This window comes from Oncorhynchus mykiss, chromosome 6 (assembly GCF_013265735.2).
Source record: "Oncorhynchus mykiss isolate Arlee chromosome 6, USDA_OmykA_1.1, whole genome shotgun sequence".
In the NCBI taxonomy this organism is placed as follows: Eukaryota; Metazoa; Chordata; class Actinopteri; order Salmoniformes; family Salmonidae; genus Oncorhynchus; species Oncorhynchus mykiss.
Genome location: NC_048570.1, coordinates 82,424,837 through 82,445,282, shown reverse-complemented (window position 1 = coordinate 82,445,282; position 20,446 = coordinate 82,424,837). Strand labels below are relative to the sequence as shown.

The following is a 20,446-nucleotide window of genomic DNA, read 5'->3' as shown; positions in this document are numbered from 1 at the left end:
ACCACTCATAAGTGGTTATTAAAGTCTGTATGATGTTTTATAGATCATGAACTATAATGACTTGTAAGAATATATACTGCGTAATAAATAACAACCAAGCTGGTTTAAAACACCAAAAATATTGTTATTAGGCTACACACATTAGGCGCCATAATACAGTATTATAAGCCTTTATGTGAGGCAGAAAGCCTAGTTTACATCTATGCGCAGCATTACAGGCTAAATATTATTGCGATCTGAGATGATAGATCGTTCCAGTTGTTCTCTCTCATATCTAAATGATAGGCAATGAATGTGGGCTGGTCCCTCTGCGCTCAACACTCAACACCCGGATGTGTGCGGCACTTTGACTGCATAGTAGAATCGCTGGATCCAGATAATCGACTATTTGATGGGAATCAGATCGCGGATTACGACAAAAAATGAAATCAACTGAATCAGTGCCGTTTTGGAATCACTGACAGAATGGAGGACGATCTGGTTTCAGAGGATGATATCTGTAAGAATTTATAATTCTCTCATTACTAACGGAATAGCTGTATGTATTGGTTTTTGTGATGCCTACTCTGCTCATCTGGCCTGTATACTGTACTTGTCTAGGTAGCCTGCCTTTAGCAGGTTATTGCACGCGCGGACACTGTAATCGAACAGATTCAGTCAGAATAATTGATTAATTGATAAGAGCTACCATGAACTGAAGCCAGTTCAAATACTAGGCTATGTCATATTGCAATATGATGGTTGTCGGGCTGCATGACAGGGCTCACAAAATCCATTGGATAGATATTTAAGAAATTCTTATTTACAATGACAGCCAGGGACAGAATGACAGATTTTTACCTTGTCAGCTCGGGGATTTGATCTTGCAACCTTTCGGTTACTGGCCCAACGCTCTAAACACTTGGCTACCTGCCCCCTCCTTGTGAACAGAGATAAGAGCCTGATGCTTGTTTCTCCCATCCTACTTTCCATGGCCCATGTCTGTTCACAGTGCTCCGGTCGGAGAAGGAGTTCCACGATGCAGCAAAGAGGAACGACACGGACAAAATGCGGGAGCTGATGAAGAAAGGAGTGGACATCAAGGCCAAAAACAAAGTGAGTACATGAACGGGAATGGAGAGCATACACACACAGTCACAGTCGTTGGCAGATACGCATGCACACACACATACACACAATAGTTTACCACTGTCAATTGAATACGGGATGCGATGCATGTTTTTCATGATAATGACTATTGTTGTCTTGAAACCTGACTGAAAGTGAGTTCACAAGAACTTCTACTAATTCCACAAAACTTATACTAAGCTGTACTAATTCCCATTAGTAAACCACAGTGCAAATACCCAGGAAGGATTTGATCTGACAGAGTCGATGCCAGTCAGTCAGTGCCACACTGCCACTGCCAACGCTTTAGCAGCTGTAGCTTTGTTCCTGTTCCTGTTCCTTGAAGAAAAGGAAACCAGCATCTTGTTGTCCCGGGAAAAGGATATGACCCGGATTTCACCTCACTGTGGTGAAATAACACCATCCGACTTGTTTCTCTTGGCTAGCATGGCCCAAGGTTTCACCGCTAGGTCTTAACTGTTTCTCACTCAATGTTCTTGCAAATAAGTTGCATAATAAAAGTTTTTTTGTTGTTTTTTTTGCAGTAAAATATAGCATGCAACTTATGTTTTCTTCTCTGTGTCTTGATGAACTGAATTACCCTGCAGGGATCATGAAAGTATGAAGCTGTCTATGTGGTTATATAGTGGAAGTATCTTAACCTAGACTTTACATAACCTTTCAGAGCTGTTACTGTATCTGTTCCAGTGGAAAGGGAGAGAGCTTCTGTCTACCTCAAGCTTCTTTATCTGCATGCTCACGTCCACTGCAGATAAACCACCTTTCATGCCTACATTATTGTTGTGTTTTATTTCATTCTGATTCAGAACACTTTATTGTCCTACATTGGGCGATTTGGTTTGCGGCTGTAAAACAATAATATGAAAGAACAGCTACACACTAAAAACACATCAAAAGCATTTCACATTCAAATGTATTTCGCCATCCCCTCGATATGTTCTGCTGTTGTTACGCTCTCCTGTCTATCGTGTTGTTTCTCTCTCCTCTCTATCGTGTTGTTTCTCTCTCCTCTCTATCGTGTTGTTTCTCTCTCCTCTCTATCGTGTTGTTTCTCTCTCCTCTCTATCGTGTTGTTTCTCTCTCCTCTCTATTGTGTTGTTTCTCTCTCCTCTCTATCGTGTTGTTACTCTCTCTCCTCTCTATGTTGTTACTCTCTCTCCTCTCTATCGTGTTACTCTCTCCTCTCTATCGTGTTGTTTCTCTCCTCTCTATCATGTTGTTTCTCTCTCCTCTCTCCTCTCTATCGTGTTGTTTCTCTATCGTGTTGTTTCTCTCTCTCTCCTCTCTATCGTGTTGTTTCTCTCTCTCCTCTCTATCATGTTGTTTCTCTCTCTCTCCTCTCTATCGTGTTGTTTCTCTCTCTCTCCTCTCTATCGTGTTGTTTCTCTCTCCTCTCTATCGTGTTGTTTCTCTCTCCTCTCTATTGTATTGTTTCTCTCTCCTCTCTATCGTGTTGTTACTCTCTCTCCTCTCTATGTTGTTACTCTCTCTCCTCTCTATCGTGTTACTCTCTCCTCTCTACCGTGTTGTTTCTCTCCTCTCTATCATGTTGTTTCTCTCTCCTCTCACCTCTCTATCGTGTTGTTTCTCTATCGTGTTGTTTCTCTCTCTCTCCTCTCTATCGTGTTGTTTCTCTCTCTCCTCTCTATCATGTTGTTTCTCTCTCTCTCCTCTATCGTGTTGTTTCTCTCTCTCTCCTCTCTATCGTGTTGTTACTCTCTCCTCTCTATCGTGTTGTTTCTCTCCTCTCTATCGTGTTGTTTCTCTCCTCTCTATCGTGTTGTTTCTCTCTCCTCTCTATCGTGTTGTTTCTCCTCTCTATTGTGTTTCTCTCGCTCCTCCTCTCTCACCATTCTCATTATGTTTTCTCTCTCTTCCTCCTCTTGCTCTCCACAGAAAGGCCGTACAGCGCTGCACTGGGCGGCAGGGGCTGGGAACGAGCAGGCTCTACGTCTGTTACTAGACCATAATAATGAGGTGGATGTGGAGGACAGTGTAGGTACACACACACGCTCACACTCACGCTTACACTTACACTCACGCTTACACTCACACTCATGCTTACACTCACACTCACAAACACACACTCGCACTCATACAGACAGTATTTTATTGTATTGTATTCTATGGCCTCACAAAGTTTATTGCAGTTACTCAGCCATCATCTGCATTTTCTAATGAACTGTGCGTAAAATTGCTCATAACATCCCACCTTTGTTTATGAGCCCTTGAGACAACTCTGTCTCTGTAATGCAGTTCATTTGGGTGTATAATGAGGTAACAGTTAGAGACCCCTTCATATTCATCAGCGTAGACGTGGGGGGTCATAGAAATGACCTTACTCAGTGTTTCTTGTCTGGTTCTCTGCACAGACACACACAAAAGTGCATGCTCGCACACACACCCGCACACACACACATGTATGCACACACACAGTAAACACCCTTTGTCTCAGGACACTGGCATTATAATGACTGTGATGATGAATATTTCATCAAACACAAGTAAGACACAGACAGGCAGTCTAAATGGTGATTTCATGTGTTTTGCCACTGCAATGTGTTGACTGTGTCCTGCTTGTGCTACTGCAATATTCTTAATTACAACAGACATAAGGTTGTAGCCTACATTCTAAATTAACCTACAAAATATTCAGACCCGTTGACTTTTTAAACATTTTGTTACATTACTGCCTTATTCTAAAATGGATGAAACTGTTTTAATTCCTTTTCAATCTACACAAAATAGCCTGTAATAGCAAGGAATAATCAAGTTTCTATAAATTTTGAAATAAACTGAAATATCACATTTACATAAGTATTCAGACCCTTTACTCAGTACTTTGTTGGAGCACCTTTGGCAGCGATTACATCCTCAAGTCTTCTTGGGTATGACGCTACAAGCTTGGCACACCTATATTTGGGGAGTTTCTCCCATTTTTCTCTGCAGATCCTCTCAAGATCTGTCAGGTTGGATGGGGAGCGTCGCTGCACAGCTATTTTCAGGTCTCTCCAGAGATGTTAGATTAGGTTCAAGCCCGGGCTCTGGCTTGGCCACCCAAGGACATTCAGAGGTTTGCCCGAAGCCACTCCTGCATTGTCTTGACTATGTGCTTGGGGTCGATGAGCTGTTGGAAGGTGAACCTTCACCCCAGTCTGAGGTCCTGAGCGCTCTAGAGCAGATTTTCATCAAGGATCTCTCTGTACTTTGCTCCGTTATTCTTTCTCTTGATCCTGACTAGTCTCCCAGTCCCTGCCGCTGAAAACATCCCCACAGCATGATGCTGCCACCACCATGCTTCACCGTAGGGATGGTGCCAGGATTCCTCCAGACATGATGCTGCCTCCACCATGCTTCACCTTAGGGATGGTGCCAGGATTCCTCCAGACGTGAAGCTTGGCATTCAGATCAAAGAGTTCAATCTTGTTTTCATCAGACCACAGAATCTTGTTTCTCATGGTCTGAGAGTCCTTTAGGTGCCTTTTTGCAAACTCTAAGTTACCTGTCTTGTGCCTTCTATTGAGGAGTGGCTTCCGTCTGGCCACTCTATCGTAAAGGCCAGATTGTTGGAGTGCTGCAGAGATGTCCTTCTGTAAGGTTCTCCCATCTCTACAGAGCAACTCTGAAGCTCTGTCAGAGTGACCATTGGGTTCTTGGTCACCTCCCTGACCAAGGCCCTTCTCCCCCGATTGCTCAGTTTGGCTGGGTGGCCAGCTCTAGGAAGAGTCTTGGTGGTTCCAAACTTCTTCCATTTAAGAATGATGGAGGCCACCGTGTTGTTGGGGACCTTCAATGCTGCAGAATTTTTTTGGTGTGCCCTTACCCAGATCTGTGCCTCGACACAATCCTGTCTCGGAGCTCTATGGAAAATTCCTTTGACCTCATGGCTTGGTTTTTGCTCTGACATGCACTGTCAACTGTGGGACCTTACATAGACAGGCGTGTGCCTTTCCAAATCATGTCCAATACGTTGAATTTACCACAGGTGGACTCCAATCAAGTTGTATGGAAACAGGATGCACCTGAGTTCAATATCGAGTCTCATAGCTTGAAAACAATTATAAAACCCATTTTTTTCTTTGTCATTATGGGATATTGTGTGTAGATTGATGAGGGAAAAAGTATTTAATCCATTTTAGAATAAGGCTGTAACATAACCACATTTGGAAAAAGTCAAGTGGTCTGAATACTTTCCGAATGCACTGTATACATTACATTCAAAAGGTATTCCCACCCCTTGACTTTTTCCAAATGTTGTTGTGTTACGGCCTGAATTTAAAATGTATTCAATTGAGATTGTGTCACTGGCCTACACACAATACCTCATAATGTCAAAGTGTAATTATGTTTTTAGAAGTGTTTACAAATTAATTTAAAAAAATAAAAGCTGAAATGTCTTGAGTCAATAAGTATTCAACCGCCAAGCCCAAATAAATTCAGGAGTAAAAATGTGCTGAACAAGTCACATAATCAATTGCATGGTGCAATAATAGTGTTTAACATGATTTCTGAATGACTACCTCCTCTCTTTACCCGGCGAGGGGACGGTGTAAAGTTATACTGTTACACACACACATATAATTGTATAAGTTCCCTCAGTCGAGCGGTGAATTTCCAACACAGATTCAATGACAAAGACCAAGGACATGTTCTAATGCCTTGCAAAGAAGGGCTTTGAGTAAAACAAAAGCAGACATGGAATATCCTTTTGAGCAGATACAGGCATCTTTCCTAACTCAGTTGCCGGAGAGGATGGAAACCACTCAGGGATTTCACCATGAGGCCAATGGTGACTATAAAACAGTTAGAGTTGAATGGCTGTGATAGGAGTAAACTGAGGATGGATCAACAACATTGTAGTTACTCCACAATACTAACCTACATGACAGAGTGAACACAACACAACATGCCTACCACTTTGAAGCTGCAAAATATTTTTTATTGTGAAACAAACAAGAAATAAGACAAAAAACAGAACTTGAGCGTGCATAACTATTCCCCCTCAAGTCAAAACTTTGTAGAGCCACCTTTTGCAGAAATTACAGATGCACGTCTCTTGGGATATGTCTCTATAAGCTTGGCACATCTTGCCACTGGGAGTTTTGCAAAACTGCTCCATCTCCTTCAATTTGGTTGTGTTCCGTTGGTGTACAGCAATCTTTAAGTCATACCACAGATTCTTAATTGGATTGAGGTCTGGGCTTTGACTAGGCCATTCCAAGACAATTAAATGTTTCCCCTTAAACCACTCGAGTGTTGCTTTAGCAGTATGCTTAGGGCCATTGTCCTGCTGGATGGTGAACTCTCAAATCTCTGGAAGACTGAAACAGGTTTCCCTCAAGAATTTCCCTGTATTTAGTGCCATCCATCATTCGTTCAATTCTGACCAGTTTCTCAGTCCCTGCCGATAAAAAAACATGGTTATTTAAAAAATGTTTTAACCAGGTAGGCCAGTTGAGAACAAGTTCTCATTTACAACTGCAACCTGGCCAAGATAAAGCAAAGCAGTGCAACAAAAAATAAGAGTTACACATGGGATTAACAAAAGTACAATCAATAACACAATAGAAATATACATATACAGTGTGTGCAAATGGAGTAAGGAGGTAAGGCAATAAATAGGCCATAGTAGTGAAGTAATTACAATTTAGCAAATTAACACTGGGGTGATAGATGTGCAGATGATGATGTGCAAGTAGAAATACTGGTGTGCAAAAGAGTTAGGTAGTTGGATTGTCTATTACAGATGGGCTGTGTACAGCTGCAGTGATTGGTAAGCTGCTCAGATAGCTGATGCTTAAAATTATTGAGGGAGACATAAGTTTCCAACTTCAGCGATTTTTGCAATTTGTTCCAGTCATTGGCAGCAGAGAACTGGAAGGAAAGGCAGCCAAAGGAGTTGTTGGCTTTGGGGATGACCAGTGAGATACACCTGCTGGAGCGTGTGCTACGGGTGGGTGTTGTTATGGTGACCAGTGAGCTGAGATGAGGCAGAGCTTTACCTAGCAAAGACTTATAGATGACCTGGAGCCAGTGGGTCAGCCAAATATGTAGCGAGGGCCAGCCGATGAGAACATACAGGACGCAGTGATGGGTGGTATATGGGGCTTGGTGACAAATCGGATGGCACAGTGATAGACTGCATCCAGTTTGCTGAGTTGGTGTGTTGGAGGCTATTTTGTAGATGACGTCGCCGAAGTCGAGGATCGGTAGGATAGTCAGTTTTACGAGGGTATGTTTGGCAGCGTGAGTGAAGGAGGCTTTGTTGTGAAATAGATTCTAGATTTAATTTTGGATTGGAGATGCTTAATATGAGTCTGGAAGGAGAGTTTACAGTCTAGCCATACACCTAGGTATTTGTAGTTGTCCACATATTCTAAGTCAGAACCGTCCAGTAATGACACAAGTCGGGCGAGCGGGTGCGAGCAGCGATCGGTTGAAGAGCATGTATTTAGTTTTACTAGCGTTTAAGAGCAGTTGGAGGCCACAGAAGGAGTGTTGTATGGCATTGAAGCTCGTTTGGAGGTTTGTTAACACAGTGTCCAAAGAAGGGCTAGAAGTATACAGAATGGTGTCGTCTGCATAGAGGTGGATCAAGGAATCACCCGCAGCAAGAGTGACATCATTGATATATACAGAGAAAAGAGTCTGCCCGAGAATTGAACCCTGTGGTACCCCCATAGAGACTGCCAGAGGTCTGGACAACAGGCCCTCCGATTTGACACACTGAATTCTATCTGAGAAGTAGTTGGTGAACCAGGTGAGGCAGTCATTTGAGAAACCAAGGCTGTTGAGTCTACCGATGAGAATACGGTGAGTGACAGAGTCGAAAGCCTTGGCCAGGGCGATGAAGACGGCTGCACAGTACTGTCTTTTATCGATGGCGGTTATGATATCGTTTAGTATCTCAGAGTGATGAGAGGTGTTGGGTTTGCGCCAGATATAGCGTTTTCCTTGATGGCCAAAAAGCTCAATTTTAGTCTCATCTGACCAGAGTACCTTCTTCCATATGTTTGGGGAGTCGCCCACGTGCCTTTTGGCAAACACCAAACGTGTTTGCTTATTTTTGTTCTTTAAGCAATGGCTTTTTTTGCCAGCTCTGTGGAGTGTACTGCTTAAAGTGGTCCTATGGACAGATACTCCTATCGCCGCTGTGGAGCTCCTTCCTATCTTTGTTCTCTTTGTTGCCTGTCTGATTAATGCCCTCCTTGCCTGGTCCATGAGTTTTGGTGGGCGGCCCTCTCTTGGCATGTTTGTTGTGGTGCCATATTCTTTCCATTTTTTAATAATGGATTTAATGGTGCTCCGTGGGATGTTCAAAGTTTCAGATAGTTTTTTATAACCCAACCCTGATCTATACTTCTCCACAACTTTGTCCCTGACCTGTTTGGAGAGCTCCTTGGTCTTCATGGTGCCTCTTGCTTGGTGGTGCCGCTTGCTTAGTGAAGTTGCAGACTCTTTCAGAACAGGTGTATATATACTGAGATCATGTGACAGATCATGTGACACTTAGATTGCACACAGGTGGACTTTATTTAACTAGTAATGTGACTTCTGAAGGTAATTGGTTGCACCAGATCATATTTAGGGGCTTCATAGAAAAGGGGGGGAATACATATGCAAGCACCACTTTTCAGTTATTTTTCAGTTATAGTTATTTTTTAAATTTCACTTCCCCAATTTGGACTATTTTGTGTATGTCCATTACATGAAATCCGAATAAAAATGTATTTAAATTACAGGTTGTAATACAACAAAATAGGAAAAATGCCAAGGGGGATGAATACTTTTGCAAGGCACTGTATGCTTGTCATAGGCAAGGACTAGTTAGTTTTTTTTAAATAAAAAGAAACAGAATGAAGTTAAGCGCAGGCAACATCCTAGAAGAACCTGGCTAAATCTGCTTTCTAACAGACACTGGGTGTAACAATGTGCGCTGAGAGTCGGGAAGCAAGTTCAGGGAGCAAGTGTTTTAATAAAATAAACGGACCATAATACAAAACAAGAACCACTAACAGCACACAGACATAATACAGAAACAATACGGCCTGGGGAAGGAACCAAAGGGAGTGACATATATAGGGAAGGTAATCAGGGAAGTGATGGAGTCCAGGTGAGTCTGACGACACGCAGGTGCGCGTAACGATGGTGACAAGTGTGCGCCATAACGAGCAGCCTTGTGACCTAGAGGCCGGAGAGGGAGCACACTTGACACAGAGACAAATTCCCTTTTCAGCAGAGCAATAACCTAAAACACAAGGCCAAATATACACTGGAGTTGCTTACCAAGACAACATTGAATGTTCCTGAGTGGCCTACTGTAGTTACAGCTTTGACTTAAATCGGCTTGAAGATCTATGGAAAGACTTGAAACTGGCTGTCTAGCAATGATCAACAATCAACTTGACAGAGCTTGAAGAATCTTTCAAATAATAATGTGCAAATATTGTACAATCCATGTGTTCTCAGGTGTGATTCTAACATGTATTGACTCATGGGTGTGAACACCTATGTACATTTGATATTTTTGTATTTAATTAACAATAAATTAGCAACACTTTCTAAAAACATGTTTTCACTTTGTCGTTATGGGGTATTGTGTTAAGATGGGTGAAAAAATAACAATTTCATCCATGTTGAATATCAGGCTTTAAAACAACATTTGGAATAAGTCAAGGGGAAAATACTTTCTGAAGGCACATGTTATATATGAGGCAGAGATGTAGGCTACATAATCATGGAGATCAAATTGGCTGCGAGTCCAGAAGAGGGTGAGTAAAGTGAACAGCAGCAGATACTTGTGTGTTCATTCTATTTCTACAACATGCTGTCCCTTCTCAGTTTGGTATGAATCCTCTGCTGCTGGCAGCCTGGTTCGGTCACCTCAAGATCCTACAGATCCTCGTGGCCTCTGGCGCAAAGCTCAACTGTGAAAACAAAGTAAGTTATTCAATTAATTACATGAATTGACCCAATACAATGGAATGGATCCTACCCCCAATGATGTAAAAACGCGGATAGAACTACATCATGCAATTATCTTCATGTTTTAGTGTTTTAATTGTGTCTATTCTACAATTGTGTCTAATTGTAACTAGTCATTGCTTGTGTAATTCAGGCAAACAATATGCTGTTTGTATTCACACATATGCACACAAAAGAAAAGCCAACTTAACCAATTGCTTAATCAGGGGTACTCTGAGTTGGCTGGACTTCAAAAGGACAAGAAGTTGAGCTAATGTGTTCGTTTGTTCACTCAACAAATACTGCTCGAAGTTGGCTGAATTTGAACAAGCTTGTTGAGTAAAATTTCAAATTCATGTTTGCTCAAAACCAATCATCTTCATATTTCCCTGCAGGTTTGTTCTCAGAATTGTTGATTAATCTTATGCTACATTTTTCTGAACTAACCCAATCTGTTAGTAGTTGGACTTATTGCACCAGTTACTGAGATGGCTGTTCCAGTTTAGATGATTTAGGTCTCATTAATCAAACTTCTCTACCCCAGCAGTCAATTTTGGATATCCTTACTCTGGCTGGATTCCTCAAAAAATTACACATCACTTTGCAAGCCAGCATACTGTGTTTTGCAGGGTTGTGTCAGACCAGTGTGTTATGGTGTAATTAGACCCTCAAAGAATGTTACATTGTCATAAAGAGTTTAATTTGAAAAATAACATTCACAAACATTTTAGCATCCAGGCAATGGCGGAGCAATTTCTGCATATTACGCCTTTAAAGCTTGCAAATATAGTGCTCTGTAAGTTCATTTATATGTCATAATAATTGACTGACTGACTTGATTTAAGCCTTTGGCTCCTATGAGGAGCATAGGCCATTGACAAATGTACTCCATCTCACTCGGTTTGGGGCAAGTGTCACGCCCTGACCTTAGAGACATTTTATTTCTCTATTTGGTTAGGTCAGGGTGTGATTTGGGTGGGGATTCTATGTTTTCTATTTCTTTGTTTTTGGCCAAGTGTGGTTCCCAATCAGAGGCAGCTGTCTATCATTGTCTCTGATTGGGAATCATACTTAGGCAGCCTTTTTTCCCACTTAATGTTGTGGGTAATTATTTATTTTCTGTGTGTGCCACAGTTGCGTCACGGTCGGTTTCTGTTTACCTGTGTTTTTTGTGAAGGTTTCACTTTATTAAAGATGTGGAATTACATGCACGTTGCGCCTTGGCTCATCTATGACAGGGAGTTTGAAGACAGTGAACGTGACAGCAAGTTTTCCAGATCACACCACTTGAGGCGGCTTTCAGTCATTTCTGTCTTACAATTCATTTTTGTATTATAATAAGACTTATAATATGTTATGTATCTGTCTCTCTGTCAGAATGGGCTGGGCCTGCTGCACTGTGCCGCCCAGCGGGGTCATAGCAGAGTGCTGGAGTTCATCATGGAGGACCTAGTAGAGGATGTACTGCTGGACAGGGTGGACAATGTGACTGCCCCACACCACATTACCGGTTCTTCACTAGCACGCTTTCTGCACTTTCCTAGTTCTTCCAAAGACCTTTCATAGCAAATTCCTTGAACTTGTATTTTCCTGGGAGTGCTTTCCTTTCCCAGGACTTTCCCAGTACTGTCCTAGGGCTTTCCTTTCCTTATACTCTCCCTGTGTGTGCTTTAGTCTCAACCCTGCCTGGTTACAGGATTTACAAGGGAAATTGATGACACAATGAAAGAAATCTTGTTTACTTTAAGAATTTGATTGATGCAGTATCACCACCCTCTGTGCACAACAGATACCTTGAGGGTTTGCTATGCTACCTATTATTTATCCTGTGCCATGTTGGATGTGTTTACTAGGATGTCAAACCTGCTTGTCGCATGTTGGCTGGACATCAGTGACATCAAGCCCCACCCCCAACAGCCAACTGTCGCTTACAGAGTGACAGACTAGTCCCTTGCTCTGTTGGCTAAAACGGTTGGCTTGTGTGTTTGTGCAGGAGGTTATTAGTTCGAGCCCTGCTTGGGGCAGAACAGAAGACACTGTTATTCCATACTGTCAATACTTTCATACTGTAATTTGGTCATATTGTCATTAGTGTCATTTGTCCATACTGTGATGTTGTCATTACTGTTACTGTCTTCTTCTAGTTAATCCCTCACTCCCTGTTTTACTGTCAGTCTGGGAAGACAGCGTTTCACCTGGCTGCAGAACATGGACAACTAGAGGTGGTTGAGTTCCTCATCGGTATGGGCTGCACTCACGGCCTCAAGGATAAGGTAGGTTGACACGTGGACACATACACACTTATAGGTTAATACATGATTAGGCTGGTGTTACAGTAGCGAGAGTAAACATGAACTTTAAACACATTTTCCAAATGTGTTTAATTACTTTTCGTGTGTTTGTAACTAAGATGTTATCATGTAAATAGCATGATGTCTTTGATGTGTTTTTATATATTGTATAGGATGAACACATGGCCATCCATCTAGCAGCCAAGCATGGACATAACGAGGTCCTGCAGAAGTTAGTTGAGACAGGAGTGGACATTGACGAGAGAAACATAGTGAGTAAAGAACATATTGTCACTGTCAGGTGTGGTGTAGGGTTAAAAGCAGCCCAGAAACTATATTTTATATTCAATACCTTTTAGCTGTCGTGGTTCCTGCTTCACTTTATATGGATAATGATGAGAAAAAATAGTTTACTGTTAATTTATGTTTTGCTTCTAAACCTTTATTTTGCCAGGAAATAACAAATTTATATTTTACTATAATAACAATTAGGGTTACTGCTACTTGTTGTTCTGTTTTATATGGTTGATTATTCCCTATTCTGTTGATAGAATGTAAAGCTGATGGAGGCCTTTTGTGACGTGATATTTGGTTCTCCAGGACGGACTGACACCTCTGCACCTGTCCTCTGATGGAGGTCACTATGAATGTGTCAAACTACTGCTGGAGGCCTGCTGTAATGTCAACGCGCTGACAAACGTAAGGGTCAACTTTCAATTAACTATAACTCATAAAGGCTTTATAGAGCATTCATATAGCTGTAAATGTAGAGGACCACCTAGAAGTGGGTGCACTGACTGGGACCTTCTCTTCCAAGACATTGATGTTAAAACCCTTGCAGAGACAGGCATGGATGATACTACATGATTTCTAAAGCATCTAAATATGTCTTAACAAAGTCTTTATAAACCCTTTCTAAGTCAGTTGTAATTAGTTTAAAGTAGTACCTGATTATCACACTTACATTTAAGAATCTGAGATGGATGGATAGATAATTGGATGGATAGATTGGATGGATAGATAATTGGATGGATAGATTGGATGGATAGATAATTGGATAGATAGATAATTGGATAGATAGATTGGATGGATAGATAATTGGATGGATAGATTGGATGGATAGATAATTGGATAGATAGATAATTGGATAGATAGGTGACATTATACACAGTGCCAACTAATGTGTGAGACTGATGTACATTAGTGAGTCTGAACTGTGACCTGTCCCACTATGTTGTTGTCTGTGCAGAAGAATATGAATGCCCTCCACTACGTGGCCCAGCACGGCTTTGAGAGGGAGACCAGTCTGCTGCTGGAGGCGGGCGTCAACACAGACACGGTGGATGGTGTGAGTATGCAAGCCAACCTTTAACCATACTGTACATGCTACATTAGTTTGTGCATCGGTTAGCTCCCCTGTAGGAATAGTTGGTAGCACTTATTGCAACTTGGTTAGCTCCTCTTTCAAATTACAATAGTGAACAGCCAGGTCTTTTAGTTAAGCCCAACAGCTCAGAATACACCAGTAGGGTTCAGCATCTGCACCATGTTTTCTGCACTCTCTTTTTCCTAACTTTTTCCTACTCAGAGAATTGGTGCCACATTTGTTTGTATAATTCAGTGCATGTCCTATATTGATGTTTTCAGTGAAAGTGTTTTATTTATTTTATTTTTTAAGGAGTAGGACAGTCCCACTCCACTCATATGTTTGTTGTATTGGATAGAGAGAGTCAATAAACACGTGTTCTGACATGCTAGTTTTAAACCCTTGCTGCAGCAGTAGGGTCCTGGAGGCAGCAGCTTAGACCACTGGATTCGCCCAAGACACAAAAGGTGTTTTTTCAGTGCAACAGACCACAAGCTACAGTACAACAGGCCTTTTCCTGCCACGTACCACTAATCAAAAGAGAACCATCGCACTCCCCCAGAAGCTTGGCTGGTGTGTAAAACCCGCCAATTCAGACAAACAAAGAGGTGTAATGGGTTCTTACTGAATACCTGTCTGTGTAAGTTATCCCTGATGCAGTGACCATTATAAAACACAGTGAATAATGAAGTAAGATTTATGCAACGTCTTTTTGAGTGTGAACTCATTACACCTCCTTGTTCCTCCCACGTACCACACCTCTGGAACTCCCTCAATGACAATCTCAAAGCTGCTCAGACTGTTGGTGCATTTAAAGCAGGCCTTAAGACTCATCTGTCGGCTGGACTAGCCTCGTTCCTAGACTCCTATTGTTGTTTTCATGATATTGTTATATATTTTTAAATGTCTTGTTTGATATATTATCATTAAAAATATATATATTTTACTGTACTTCCTAGTTTATATTTCATTTTATGCACTTTGAGATTATTCTTGCATAGTGAAAAGCGCTTTACAAGTATAACTTATTATTATTTACGTGGCATCTGTATGTGGTAACCATCAATGTGTATCTAATTTTACCTTGTGTTTTGAACAGCAACACACATCCCCTCTTCACACCGCCGTGCTCCACAATCACACCGAGGTGGTACGGCTGCTAATAGACGCTGAATGTGATCTGGACATATCTGACAATGTGAGTAATGTTTCCACTCTCTGGGCGTTACAGTAAACACCTTACTGTATGGAAACTTTCTATACAATGCATTCAATGATTTGTTAGGCCAATGGTGCATCGTGTACCTTAGTGTCTGTATCGATTCTGAGTCATCGTGTTGCGTGATCTGTGTTTGAAGTTTTGTGTACATTATCATTGAGGTAAAGACCATAGAACAGAAAGAAGGCTTCTGTACAGTAACTGCCATAACACTTGTAACACTAATGACCTAATTCATCTCTCTTTTTCTGTCTCACTCTCGTTCTTTCTCCCTTCCCTCTCTCCCTCCTTCCTTACAGAGGCTCCAGACAGCCCTGCACATCGCAGCAGAGCATGGAAGACAGGACATCGCTGAGATGATCCTCATAGCTGGGGTTAACCTCAAACTACTGGATAAGGTATTTGATTTAATCTCATTTTAAAGGGTAATTTTTTTATCTTGTTTTTTATTTACCTTTAGAAGTGAAGTGATCCATTAAAACATGGCGCAGCAAACAAGAACGCCTGTATGTGGGAGTTATAATGGATTGTTAATAACGCGTGGATAAAACACATTTCAAGAGTTTATCTAAATTCCAATGTGGTTGGACAACTCATTGAGGGTATCAATCACTGAAGATATGGTATCTAAATCATATCAATACAGATAACGTGTTTCACTGACAGTCACACTTGCAATAAAAATTCAATAATGTCAACTTTATTTTCCTTGATGGTAAAATTGCATTGGAAACAATGCTGTGTATTAAAATAACTCATATCATATAATACAAACATTTAACATCAAAATTCCCAACACACTTAAACACAATTTCTAAGAAAGCTTCCATTTTCATATCTCATCAGTCTGGCACAGCAGATGCTTCCTCCTGTGAGTAATAGTCCTGAGACTAGGTTAACATCTCATGGGCTCTTTGTGTAGTATGGGACCAGCCAGTGTCTCACTGGATTAATGAAATCATTTCCCCTATTCCCGTTAAAGTGTGTATAAAGGGCTCAAGCATTATTTAATTCCAGTCTGAAGACTATGCCAGGATCCTGTTAATCAGAGCACACCGGAGAAAAGCATTTTGCAACAGAAAACAACAAGTATTGCTTATTAGATAAGTTTAGGTAGTACCTCTCATTTCACTGTTTCCCCCCCGAATTAGTGCTAATGAACTGGACCCACGACCCAGGTGAATTAGTGCTAATGAACTGGACCCAGGTGAATTAGTGCTAATGAACTGGACCCAGGTGAATTAGTGCTAATGAACTGGACCCAGGTGAATTAGTGCTAATGAACTGGACCCAGGTGAATTAGTGCTAATGAACTGGACCCAGGTGAATTAGTGCTAATGAACTGGACCCAGGTGAATTAGTGCTAATGAACTGGACCCAGGTGAATTAGTGCTAATGAACTGGACCCAGGTGAATTAGTGCTAATGAACTGGACCCAGGTGAATTAGTGCTAATGAACTGGACCCAGGTGAATTAGTGCTAATGAACTGGACCCAGGTGAATTAGTGCTAATGAACTGGACCCAGGTGAATTAGTGCTAATGAACTGGACCCAGGTGAATTAGTGCTAATGAACTGGACCCAGGTGAAGTAGTGCTAATGAACTGGACCCAGGTGAAGTAGTGCTAATGAACTGGACCCAGGTGAAGTAGTGCTAATGAACTGGACCCAGGTGAATTAGTGCTAATGAACTGGACCCAGGTGAAGTAGTGCTAATGAACTGGACCCAGGTGAAGTAGTGCTAATGAACTGGACCCAGGTGAAGTAGTGCTAATGAACTGGACCCAGGTGAATTAGTGCTAATGAACTGGACCCAGGTGAAGTAGTGCTAATGAACTGGACCCAGGTGAAGTAGTGCTAATGAACTGGACCCAGGTGAAGTAGTGCTAATGAACTGGACACACGGCCCAGGTGATGTACTGTATGTCATATTGAATCCAGTGTTGTGGCTGTGTGTTGGTACTCTCAGCAGGGGAAGACTTCTCTGGAGGTGGCAGCCAGAGGAAACCATGTCATCTTAGTGGACATGATCATCAAAGCAGACCGGTTTTACAAGTGGGAAAAAGTAGGTTCATATTTAAACGCGCCTGCAGCTCTACTTTGTTCATGTTGAGATCGACTACTTTAGGTCTTCGTAGCTGTACCAGATCATCACGATTCCGGAATGAGTGTTTTGGAATTTCAGAATTAAATATCAGTCTGCTTCGCAGCTCAACTGCAATGCAGTCAATCTCAAACACACCCCCTTTATTTGTGTACCAGGACAACGTGATCAGCGATGATGATTCGTGGCTGGGGAAGCAGCTGAGCTTTAAGCAGGACCACCAGGTGGAGACCCAGCACCTGCGCTCTGTCACGTGGAGGCTGGCCACCAAAGACCTGTCCCGCGGGGAGTGGAAGAGTCTCGCACAACACTGGGGCTTCACGGATGCCCACATACGCTCCATAGAGCAGCAGTGGACAGGTGAAGTGTTGGCTTGGTCTAGAAATAACCCCCAGAGCCTAGCTCGTTGTAATTTTCAGATCTGAAGCAATCACTTAGGTCTAAGTGAAAATTCAACTTTCCATCTAGCTTTCTATCTGATTTTAAGGGCGTTTCCGCCATATTGCTTACATTCATATGATTCCTTCAGATCTGTAAACACCAAAGAGCCTTAGGAATAAGGAGTTAGCAGCCTGGGCGGACAGGTAGCCTTTAGGTGAGAGAGGCTGACCAGTAGCCAGAGGGTTGCTGGTTCAACCTAGAGGGTTAATTGACATATCCCAGGTACCATATCCTGCCGTTGTGCCCTTGAGCAAGGCACTTAAGCCCAGAACTGTCCTTATTGTAGCCCACCTATTTTATATAAGTCTCTTATGACATTCACATATGTTAGGTACAAAGAGCTTCAAGGAGCATGGGCACCGTATGTTGCTGATCTGGCTGCATGGAGTAGTCATCGCAGGGGAGAACCCAATCAAAGGCTTGTATGAGGGACTGACGGGGATCTCCAGGACCGACCTAGCTGGTGAGTCAATGGAACGGGGGACGGGAGTCAACACCCATCAGGTATTCGAACCTGAGCACCAGGGCACAATGGGCGAATAGCATTTTTTTAAATAAAAAAACAACAATGGATGTTCTTATCGGACTGTACTGTCCAATCATTGTCAGTCATTTCATGCCTACTGAACACTGCCCAGCTTCCCTCTAGACCACACTGCTGTCTAGCCTGGGGGAGGTAGTTGTCCAAAAGCTTTATGAGCATATTATGTAGTGGTGTAAAGTAACTAAGTAAAAATACTTAAAGTAGTACTTCAATCTTTTGGTATTTGTTTCATTAGCCCATTGTTGATATAGTCCAAAAATGTTTTGCATGTCAGCAATGAAGTTTTCATGATATATATAAGTAGAGAAATACAGCCGGTAAGATGCATTTTGCATCATAAGAGGATGCAAAATGCATCACACCGGCTGTATTTCTGTACTTTGAAAGGGTATCTGAACTTTACTTTATTATTTATATTGTTGACAACTTTTAGTTTAATTCTAAAACAGTCCTAAAGCAAATATGTACTTTTTACTCCCATACATTTCCCTGTCACCCAAAAGCACTGGTCACATTGAGTGCTCAGGTAGGACAGCAATATAATCCAATTCAATTACCAATATAACAGGTTTTCATCCCTACTGCCACTTTTCTGGCAAACTCACTATTATGTCTGAGTTTTGGAGTGTGCCCCTGGCTCTCCGTAAATTTAAAAAACAAGAAAATTGTATCGTCTGGTTTGCTTAATATGAGGAATTTGATGTATAGTATTTACTTGTACTTTTCTCAAGAATGACAATTTAGTACTTTTTCCACCACTGATATTGTGGTTATTAATTACATAAGTACATTAAATGCTGGTTTGACCATCTTTTATCATCTCTACCAGTAATGGTCCGTAGCCCGTAGGTCAACTTGAATGAACAAAGAAGTTTCCTTTTTCTTTCAACAGAAAGCATCAGACAGAAGGCAAATGCAGACACAAGCTCTCCCAAGAAATGCACCGCCATGTGAACAAGTCCATCCTGAAACACACTGATATACTGCAGGAATAAATGCCCATTCCAGGGTTCAAAACTAAAAATAGTGTCTGAATAAAGTTAACACACTGAACAAAATATAAATGCAACATGTAAAGTGTTGGTCCCATGTTTAATGACCTGAAATAAATGATCTCAGAAATGGTGCATTTGCACAAAAAGCTTATTTCTCTCAAATTTTGTGCACAAATGTGTTTACATCCCTGTTAGTGAGCATATCTCTTTTGCCAAGATAATCCATCTGCCTGACAGGTGTGGCATATCAAGAAGCTGATTAAACAGCATGATCATTATACAGGTGTACCTTGTGCTGGGAACGATAGAAGGCAACTCCAAAATGTACAGATTTGTCACACAACACAATGCAACAGATGTCTCATGCTTTGAGGGAGTGTGCAATAGGCATGATGACTACAGGAATGTCCACCAGAGCCGTTGCCAGAGAATTTAATGTCCATAAGCCTCAAGTCATTTGAGAGAATTTGGCAGTACGTCCAACCGGCCTCACAACCACAGACCACAGGTATGGCGTTATGTGAGCGAGCGGTTTGCTGCTGTCAACGTTGTGGACAGAAAGCCCCATGGTGGCGGTGGGGTTATGGTATGGGCAGGCATAAGCTACAGACAACGAACACAACTGCATTTTATCGATGGCAATTTGAATGCACAGAGATACCATGACAAGATTCTGAGGCACATTGTCATGCCATTCATCCGCCACCATCTCATGTTTCATCATGATAATGTACGGCCCCATGTCGCAAGGATCTGTACACAATTCCTGGAGGCTGAACATTTCCCAGTTCTTTCATGTCCTGCGTACTCACTAGACATGTCACCTGTTGAGCATGTTTGGGATGTTCTGGATCTACGTGTATGACAGTGTGTTCCAGTTCCTGCCAATATCCAGCAACTTCGCACAGCCATTGAAGAGGAGTGGGACAACATTCCATAGCCTTATCAACTCTATGTGAAGGAGATGTGTCGCGCTGCATGAGGCAAATGGTGGTGAAACCAGAGACTGACTGGTTTTCTGATCCAAGGTATCTGTGACCAACAGATGCATATCTGTATTCCCAGTCATGTGAAATCCATAGATTAGGACCTAATTCATTCATTTCAATTGACTGCTGTCCTTATATAAACTGTAACTCAGTAAAATCTTAGAAATTGTTGCATGTTGTGTTTATATTTTTGATCTGTATATATTTAATGCTTATGGAGGCACCCATGTAAATATATCTAATATGTTATGGTGCCCCGCAACCTGTAATTCAACCCCTGGATCTGTCAAGGATCCATGTCTGTCATACAGAGAACTATAGCAGTCAGTGTTTTTTCTCTAAGTTCAACTGAATTAAATGTTAAGAGTTTTTTTGTGTGTGGGGTGGTGCATTGTAAATGTGAAAA

At 41.7% G+C, this 20,446-nt stretch overlaps 1 protein-coding gene across 2 annotated transcripts; it reads left to right on the top strand.

Annotated features, from left to right (window-relative positions):
- Nucleotides 1–304: 304 nt before the first annotated feature.
- Nucleotides 305–19,189, top strand: LOC110526982 (ankyrin repeat and death domain-containing protein 1A). Of its 2 annotated transcripts, none has more exons than XM_036981177.1 (15): nt 305–499; nt 992–1,095; nt 3,025–3,123; nt 9,970–10,068; nt 11,470–11,577; nt 12,237–12,365; nt 12,557–12,655; nt 12,984–13,082; nt 13,633–13,731; nt 14,849–14,947; nt 15,268–15,366; nt 16,937–17,032; nt 17,230–17,431; nt 17,844–17,975; nt 18,949–19,189. In XM_036981177.1, exons 1-15 carry the CDS (start codon nt 466–468, stop codon nt 19,008–19,010), a joined length of 1,560 nt encoding a protein of 519 aa, XP_036837072.1. In that variant the 5' UTR covers nt 305–465; the 3' UTR covers nt 19,011–19,189. The 2 variants fall into 2 exon arrangements, with proteins under 2 accessions (XP_036837072.1, XP_036837073.1); XM_036981178.1 differs by having other exon boundaries at nt 308–499; nt 12,267–12,365.
- Nucleotides 19,190–20,446: the final 1,257 nt, after the last annotated feature.

Excerpts from the sequence above, each read along its gene's own strand:
- LOC110526982 (XM_036981177.1), top strand. The coding sequence starts at position 466 with ATGGAGGACGATCTGGTTTCAGAGGATGATATCT. Across the intron at positions 10,069-11,469 it reads AGCTCAACTGTGAAAACAAA|AATGGGCTGGGCCTGCTGCA; the intron begins GTAAGTTATTCA and ends TCTCTCTGTCAG. Across the intron at positions 17,976-18,948 it reads CTCCAGGACCGACCTAGCTG|AAAGCATCAGACAGAAGGCA; the intron begins GTGAGTCAATGG and ends TTCTTTCAACAG.